Here is a 9,931-nt window from a genome sequence, read left to right as displayed (position 1 = left end):
ATTGCATTATATTAAGTATAATATATAAATATAGTTAATATAGGAATGAAATAAATAATTATTGCTTTTAAGATAAATAAATATAACCTTAAGATAAATATATAATAAGGTAAATATATAATTAGCATAATATTATAAAAGCTTTAAATTTAATCCTTGCTATGCATAGTATAAAAGTAAAAAGGGGGCTATATAATAAGCTTGGGCTATTGCTTAAGTTATAATATATATTTATACTGGGCTTATATTGCACTTAACCCTTTTATATAATGGGGTATATACTTAAAAGATAAATTTAAAGTTGGGCCCTTTTAAGGCTTAACTTACTTCTTAGATATTGCAATTCATAACTCCTTTTGGGTACCTTTTAATAGACGCTTAAGGCCAATTCATAATATTTTAATTTTTTTAATTCTTTTAATTTTTTTAATTCTTTTAATTCTTTTAATTCTTTTAATTCTTTTAATTCTTTTAATTCTTTTAATTCTTTTAATTCTTTTAATTCTTTTAATTCTTTTAATTCTTTTAATTCTTTTAATTCTTTTAATTCTTTTAATTCTTTTAATTCTTTTAATTCTTTTATTCTTTTATTCTTTTAATTCTTTTAATTCTTTTAATTCTTTTAATTCTTTTAATTCTTTTAATTCTTTTAATTCTTTTAATTCTTTTAATTCTTTTAATTCTTTTAATTCTTTTAATTCTTTTAATTCTTTTAATTCTTAGTTTTTTAATTAAACTTAATTTAATTTATAGTTTTTTAGTTTTAATTAATAAGCTTAACTAAAAACTAAAAACTACATTAAGTTTTTTAAAAAGTATTAACTTAAAACTAAAATTAAAAACTACATTTAGTTTAACCAAAACTCAAGATTAATTTTACCACCCTAATAATGAGAAGGATTAAATAGTTATCATGTGTTGCATTGGTGGGTCAGCAGAAAGAACTACATTTACGCTCGGACGGAGACGCTATCATGAGCCTTTATATACAACCCATTCCAGACAGCATGGTATCTGCGTTTACATTTCTTTTGGTGCAATACAGCCGCACGTTGTAGATCATCTAAATGCTGATTTTAAAAAGTTGACTAGGTCCGTTTGGAACAATATTGCGCGAAATAACCTGCGGAAATTCTACCTAGACAGACTCCAGGCCGCTATTAATACTGCGCGCTACGAAGGGATCGTTATCGGCTCCAGAGGAGAGGCTCGGTAACACAACAGAAAGGTCAATGCTACTTGCTCCTACCGTCTCTAGATCCCTTGATTGGGGTTGATAGTCCACTTCCGCGAACTTAACTAATCTGTCAAGACTCGTGAATCGGATGACCCTGGCTCGTATTTCCTTTGTGAACGAACCACTGCCACAACCTGCATTTTGCATTAGATGAATGTGCACCCTCTCGAGTGTGGTACTTACAAACGGCTATCATCCGCCCAGGGTAACGTGCTTCACGCTGCAGAGCAGAAGCCATGTCATAGAAGTTCGGCTGCGTCTGACTAGGATCCATGCGTCTCCAGTGCTCGGACTCTGTAAAAGGCGGTTTTGATTTCTTGTTCCTCCGGAGGGGAACATACACCAGATAACGAGTAGTCTCTGTTATTAGTTAGCCTCTAACCATGTTGGACTGTACTGGCCGACGCACGTTGTGTGGATCAAGTTTCTGAAGAGATTGGAGGCACTCAAGTGCCCATTCCTGCTCTTCGTTGTGGTCTAGCCACCAGAAAAGGTCGATTCGCGTGGTTGAGTCCCTGAACAACGGAGTTGAAGAAGCTTCATCCCTATCCCTTTCCAGAGCCTCCCTTCTGCTCTGTATTTCCTTTTTCTCTTGATCCATAATCCTGCGTTCCTTTCTTAGGAATCGTTCCTCTGCCTCTAATTCCTCCTCAAGTCGACGACTCTTCTTCTGGCGTCGAAGCTGTTGCTGTTTCCATAGAAGCTCTTCCTCGTCTAAAGAGAGCACCCTCTCCTTATCTAGCCAGTCATTCTCGTTCTTTATCATTTTCTTCTCCTTTTCCAGTAGTTTATTTAATTTTTCTCGCGTATAGTCGTTGTGAGACCTCCGCCTTGCTAGGTGAAACGCGAATGGAAGCAGACCAAGGAGATTGATCCCCTTTGCCGCCAGGATAACTTTTTTAAAATTCTGAAGCTGTAAATCTTGGCCGTACAGTCCTTTAAGTAGAACATATTGATGACGTTGTAATTTCTGCAGAAGGCGTGCGTATTGTCCGTGGCTGGAGACCAGAAATGAGATGTTCTGAGCCTGCAGCCCCATGGTTGGCAGTTGCTCGTCCTAGATTGCGAGCATGGGGAAGCTCCCCCATAACTTATAATGCCAGAAAGATCCGGGAAATGAAATATAGAAATAAGCTTTAGGGTAGCTGCGAATAGCATGCTTAGCCGTTATATTGATGCTTATTATGTCGCTGTAAGGCGTGATGTTCTTTACTTTAACCCCTTTCCCGCGAAGAAAGATAATAGAAAGGCAGTAAAGAGAGGTTAGGAACTATAGTTCATAAGAAATGGATGTGAGGACCTTGAGCAGGCCTGAGAAGAGCCGTAGGCTGTGCCAAAGGAGTCCAGCAAGGGAAGCTGATACCAACGCTGCATGAATAATTGGGAATGCATCCTGTAAACGTTGCCTGAAAATCCAGATCGTGGTAACTGCGATTAGAGCGTAACATGAAAAGGACTGATGTTGAAATCAGCATTGAGGTGTTCCCATAAGTTTATCTTTGACTTATAATTATTCCTAACGTTGTAACTGACCCAGGCCGAGGTTTAAGTATTAAAACGAGTATAGAATGAAGTATAGCTTTAAATATAACCATTTTACCGATCCAGTGATAAGCAAAGTAGTACGTTTAAAGAGAGATACCCAAAGCATCGGCAATGAGATTCATTCTTCCTTTAATGAATAGCGGTATTATGTTCGTTGCAGCAAGCAACGCTGCTCGTTGCTTAAGCTCCTGCATGCTACCAATAGATAATGAAAGGGCGACAATATTCAAAATTATATAAAATGCTAAGCATAGAGTTTATAGGCATGTTACGCCAATCCAAAACTTTCTTTAAATTAGCAGCGAACGCTATAATAATCTTATAAAGAGGGATATAAATCTTCGCAATATAAGGCAAAGGAGTAATAGCTAACGTCCCCGGCCCCGATCCCAGCCGCCCCCTAATCCCGGCCGACCCATACCCGCATACGCGCATAAACGCGTTTATACCTACCCTATATTAACTCCTTAATATCTTTATAAGGAATTTTTTTCTAATTACCAAACTTCTCCCAAATATTATTTTCCTTATTATAAAGCAATACTTTAAAGATAATTTTATTAACACCCTTATTGCTATAAGAAATAAGATATTAATTTAGCAAGCCTTTAAAATATAATATATTCCTTAAGCTATATTATTTAATTACCTTAATAATATTTAAAGTCATTATATTGCTATTAACTCTTAAAGACTTCTTTTTAACTATTAAGAGGCTTTATTAACTTTATTTATAATTAATTAAAGTAGCTTAAGGCTAGCATTAATATAATTTAAAATAAGGGCTTTAAAAGCTTAATTAGCCTTTTTAAATAAAAATTACTCTTTCCTTAAAAGGAATTAGCTAAAAGCCTTCCTTTTTCATTACCTTATTCTTAAAAGCTAAAAGAGTTAATATATAAAGGCTATTTATTTTTAATTAATTATTAAAAAGAACGTTAAGTTTTAATTTAATCTTTTTTAGTTATTTATTATTAAGTTTATTTAATTAACTTATTATTAAAATGCTAATAAAGAAGGGTTAATAAAAGGTTACTTAAAAAATGCCCTTACTCTTAGCTATTTAAATAATAGCCCTTTGCTATAAAAAGACTTTAATTTAAAAGCATAAACCTTTTTTATAAAATATATATTTACTATAAATAGATTTCTTAATCCTTTAATTATATTTAAGGGACTTAATATATAGTAATAGTAATTTCTTATTACCCTTAAAAATTATAATAGCTAGCAATTTACTATAATAAAAAAAGGGTAAATAAAAAAAAGAATAATTATTAAATAGCTTATAAAAATATTTATTCCTTAAATTACCCCCTTAAACCCTTTTAAATAGCAATTACTAATTATAAATAGGCATTATATGCATATAATTATTAACTTTATATAAGAATACTTTTTACATTAAATATATATAGTCTTTTTACTTGCATATACTTTCTATATATTGCAGCCCCTTAATATATTAATATTCTCTTTATTAAAGACGGCATTTTAAAAGCATTTATACTTAATAAGGCAGTATAACTCCTTATTAATAATAGTAAAAAAAAGGTTTTTCTTTTATTATTATAAGGCATAGAAAAAGGTACTTATAAAATTAAATATATATTTAAGGTAAAGGGTAACAAGACTTTAATTAATATTTAAATATAGGGTACTTAAAAATTACTATATTTTTAAAAATCATTAAATTTAATATAAATTATTAAAATTTAATATAATAAAGAGCTTTATTAAGTAATTCTTTATACCTAAGGTTTTTTTTTAATAATTAAAACCTATTTTTAAAATTTTTAAGCAATTATAAAAAGTATATTAATTAATTGCTTATTAATATTATAATAAATACTTAAGCCTTATATTATAAGTATTATTTAAAAAACTTTTTAAAGTATATAATAAAAAAGAAACTTAATTAATTATAACCTTATAAAAAAACTAATAGCTAAAAGCTTAAATTAAGGCTAGCTAAAAAATTATAAAAAGGAAAGTTTAAATTAATTTAAATGCAGCTTTTATTAATATTAAGGCTATTTATAAAGCTTAAATAAAGATAGGAAGAATATTAAAAAAAAGCAATGCCTTTAAAGAATTAAAAATATTAATAAAAGAGGGATTATGCATTATAATGGCGGGCAATTAACATTAAAGAAAAGGCATATATAGGTATTAAGGGTGGCTAGGAAGGGAGGGCGGCTGGGATTGGGGCTAGGGATATTAAGATTAATGGATAATAATAATTATTAGCATGGCTGCAAAGATAATTAAATAAAGCTATGAAATTTTATAATGTAATTTTTTAGTAAATGGTATATATTAATAAGTAGCGTATTTTTATAATATTTGCTAACTTTAGCTAACTTTAGCACCTATTTAATATAAAGAAATTAATTAAATTTAATATTAATTAATATTAATTGCATTTAATTCTTTATTTTTAATTAATTTAATTAATTTAAAGTAATTAATAAATATATAATATTAATTTAAATTATTTAACTTTTAATAAGAAATATATATTTAATATTAATTAATATTAATTATATTATTAAAAATATAATTTGCTATAAATTACCTTTTTATATATATTAATATTAATTAATATTAAATAAATAAAAAATAATTTTATTTATTTAAAATTTAATTAATTAAAGGCCTTTGCAATTCTTTTATAAATTTATGCATTATGCTTTATTTTATTATAATTAAATTATAATTTAATTAATTTATTATAAATTAACCTTATAATATTATTACTTATTTTATTAATTAACTACTTTCTTTTTTATAAAATAAAAACTTAAGATTCCTTAATTATAAGTGCTTCTTTAAGTTATATTTAAGTTTTTTTAACCCTTTAATACTTAATTAATATTATATTAATATCTTAAAGTATATAAATTTACTTACTTATTATAATAAATAAATATATTATTATTTATATTTTTTTTATTAATTAATTAATAACTTTTATAATTAATATAAGGGAAAAGTTTTATTTTTAATAAATCTTAATTAATAAATAATTTATTAAGTATTTAATAATATTTAAAACTTTTATTTTTAAAATAAAGTAAAAATAAAATATATTAAAGTTTATAAATAAATATTAAGCTTAAAAATTATAAAGTTAAGATTTTAAAGAAAACTTTTAACTTTTTTAAATATAAATATAATATTTATTATTATAAAACCTTTATTATAAATTACTTTAAATATAAGAATAAATTTAAATTTAATAATATAATTAATTAAAGCTTAAATAAAGAAATTAATTTTATTATTTTATATATATACTTTAAATATAAATATAATATAATATTTAATTATTAAAATAAGTAAAATAAATATAATAATATAATAATAATAATAATTTTATTATTCTTATAATTTTAATTAAATTTAATTAATAAATAATTTATATAATTATTTATAATAAATATTTAATAATTTATATATTTTTTTAATTTAATATATTTATTAAAATATTAAACTTATTTTATATTAATTTTATTCTTTAATTAATAAGGTAATAAGTACCTTAAATAATTATAAATAATGAAATTATAATTTATTAATATTAATATATTTAATAATAATTACTTATTTTTAATTATTAAATTATATTAAATTAACCTTTTTATGCTTATTAATATTAATAAATAATTAATTTTTTTAACTTTACTTAACTTTAATTAACTTTAATATTATATTAAGATAATTAAATTAATAAAAAGTTAGCATTAATTAATATTAATTTCTTTTAATTATTTATTTTTAATTAATTTTATTTATTTAAAAGTATTAATATATATATAATATTAATTTAAATTAATTAACTTTAAATAAGAAATATATATATTAATATTAATTAATATTAATAAAGTTAAAAAATTAAAATTTATTTAAATTTTAATTAATTAAAGTTTTTTATATCTTTTTTATAAATTCTTATATTATATTTAATTTTATTATAATTATTATATTATTATTTATATAATTATAAATATATTATAAAGAAATAATAATATTAAATATAATAAGTATTATAAATAATTAGCATTAAAGTATTAATAAATAAAAATTATATATAATAATATATAATTACCCTTAAATAATTTATAATTAAAAAAAGGTTTTATAACTTATAATTATAATCTTTTTTCTTTTTATATAATTAATTTATTATTAATAAATATATATTAACTTAATTAATATTAATTAATAATTACTTATAAATAATTATAAATAATAAAATAAATAAATAATAAATTTATATTATTATTAATTAAATAATAATTATTAATAATATAAATCGCTTTAATTAAGTTATAATATTTATATTAAATACTTAATATTAATATTATAAAGATAAATAATTATTAATAATAAAACTTTATTTAATTAAATATTAATAGCTATATTATAATTAAAATTAATAAAAAGAAATTAATAATATTTTAATTCTTTTATTATAAAGATTTAATTTATTAATAAATAAATTTATAATAATATCTTAAATTTATTAATTATATAATATATTTTATTATATAATAAATATTAAAAGTATTTATAATTACTTTACTTTAATATAAATAATAATTTATATTTATTTAAATTAATAAATACTTTTTAATAAATAATTTTTATTATATAATTAATATTTTCTTTTTATATTTTAAAATAACCTTAAAATATTTCCTTAATTACTTTTTTTTATATATAAATTATTTAAATATTTTAATAGCTTAATAAAATAATTAATTTTAATAATAATATTAAAAAAATATCCTTAAATATTAATAATATTTTAATATAAAAATTTTAATTATTCTTTAATTTTAATAATAAGTTTTAAAATTAATATATTAATTTTAATTATTAAAATAAATTAATAATAAAAGTAAATAATATAATAAATTAAGTAAATATTATTATTTTTAACTTTATAAAGAAAATAATAAAATAATAAAATATAAATAATAATTTATTTTAATAATTTATAAAAAGCTTTACTTTTAAAATATAATAATTTTTAAAAAGTTAATAATTATTTAAAACTTTAAAAAGTTTCTTTAAAAAAGAAAAATTAATATTAAAAAAAGTATTAATTAATAATATATTAATTTAAAAATATTATTTATATATAATAAATATTTTTTATAATAAAAAAAGGAATTATATAAGGTAATTAATATATATAAACTTTTTAAATTTTATATTTAATATCTTTAATTTTAAAAATTAAAAATAATAAATACTTAAAAATATTTATTATTTAAAAACTTTTAAAAACCTTAGCTTTTAATATAATTTTATTATTTATAGCTTTTTCTTTTTTTTCTTAAAATTTAAAGTAATTACTTTCTTTTATTAAAAATAATAAATAATTTTAAAGGCCTTAAAGTTTTTATTTTTAATTATTTATAAAATTAAAATAAAACTTTATTTAATTAATTCTTTTATAATAAATATTATAATTATTATTTTATAAAAAGGAAATTCTTAATTAATTAAATATAAAGGCTTTTTTAAAATATTAAGAAATATTATTTTAATAAAAGTTAAGTTTATTAAAATGCTTAAAAACTTTATAATTTAAGGAATAATTTATAAGCATTTCTTTAAAAAACTTAATAAAAACTTTATATTTAATATTATTATTTATTATAATATTAAAACCTTTATAATTATATAATTTATATTAAAACTTATTTCCTTAAAGGCTGTATAATATATTAATTATATATTTAGCTTTTTTTTATAAAGAGCATAAGTTTAAACTTTACCATAGTTATTAAAACCTTTTTTAAGAATTTTCCCCTTAATTAAGCTAGTTCTTCTTAACCTTATTAATTAAAGGGCTATATATAAAGTGCTTAAAAAACCTTATTAAAGTTAATAAATAATAAGTTATAAGTTAATAAGCTTTAATATTAAATTATTAAATGCCTTATTATAAAGAGTAAAAAAAGCTAAATTAATAAATTAAATAGCTTTAAATAGCTTTTAAATAGCTTATGTTAAGGTTTTATATTAATAAAGGCAGCTTTATAATATTATATTAAAGTAGCCATAGCTTTTTAATAAATAGTAATAACTTTTAATTTAGGTTATTATAAAGATTTATTTATTAAGAAAGATAGCCTTTAAAGGAGTTAATAATAAAGAAGAATTTATTATAAAATTTAAAAATAATTAACTTTATATACTTTAATAATAAATAAAGTAAAAGCTTTTAATTAAAGAAAAGAAAGTATATTAATTTTTATTTAGCTTTAAGCATAATTTTTTTAATATAAATAATAAGTAAAGAGATTATATATTATTAATAAGCTTTATATATATATATTTTATATATATTAATAACTTTATATAAATTAAATTATTATTATTATTTCCTTAAAAAATAATAAATAATTATTTTAATATTAATAATATTAATTAAGTTAATATAAATTTTATTAATAATAAATTAATTATATAATAAAAAAAAAGTTATAATTATAAGTTATAAAATCTTTCTTTAATTATAAAGTATTTAAAAATAATTATATATTATTATATATAACTCTTACTTATTAATATTTTAATATTAATTATTTATAAAACTTATTATACTTATTATTATTATTTTCTTATAATATGCTTATAATTATATTAATAATCTTTAATTAAATATTTAATATATATTTTTAAAAAGTATATAAAAAAAGAAATTAAATTAAACTTAAAAATATTAAATTTAAAGTATTAATTAATTAAATTAATTAAAAATAATTAAAGATATATATTTATTTAATTATATTAAATGCTTATAAAAGATAAATATATTAAATAATTTAAGTTATTATTAAAAAGTTAAAATTAAATATTTTATTAAAGTATATAATTAATATTTATATATTTCTTTAATATAAATATATATTAAAATATTTAAATATATTAATTTATAAAGTATAAATTATTATAATTATTATATTAATACTTTATTTATAATGCATTTTATAAATTTATATTTTTATTATTTATAATATTTAAATTAAATAAAGATTAAATTAAATTTTTAAATTAATAATAATAATATTTAATTTTTAATTTATAATATATTTTAATTTAATTTAACTTTAATTTAATTATATTTAA

The 9,931-nt window shown here is 19.4% G+C and overlaps 1 protein-coding gene across 1 annotated transcript; it reads right to left on the bottom strand.

The window, feature by feature from the left end:
- Positions 1–1,607: 1,607 nt before the first annotated feature.
- INS49_005230 (uncharacterized protein) lies at positions 1,608–2,003 on the bottom strand (the record flags this gene model as incomplete). The annotated part of the gene is made up of 1 exon (XM_043166016.1): positions 1,608–2,003. One exon carries the CDS (start codon positions 2,001–2,003, stop codon positions 1,608–1,610), a length of 396 nt encoding a protein of 131 aa, XP_043017275.1.
- Between the last annotated feature and the right edge of the window lie 7,928 nt (positions 2,004–9,931).

This window comes from Diaporthe citri (genome assembly GCF_014595645.1).
Source record: "Diaporthe citri strain NFHF-8-4 chromosome Unknown scaffold_16, whole genome shotgun sequence".
NCBI lineage: Eukaryota > Fungi > Ascomycota > Sordariomycetes > Diaporthales > Diaporthaceae > Diaporthe > Diaporthe citri.
The sequence above is the reverse complement of the archived record's forward strand: the minus strand, read 5'-3'. Positions and strand labels throughout refer to the sequence as shown.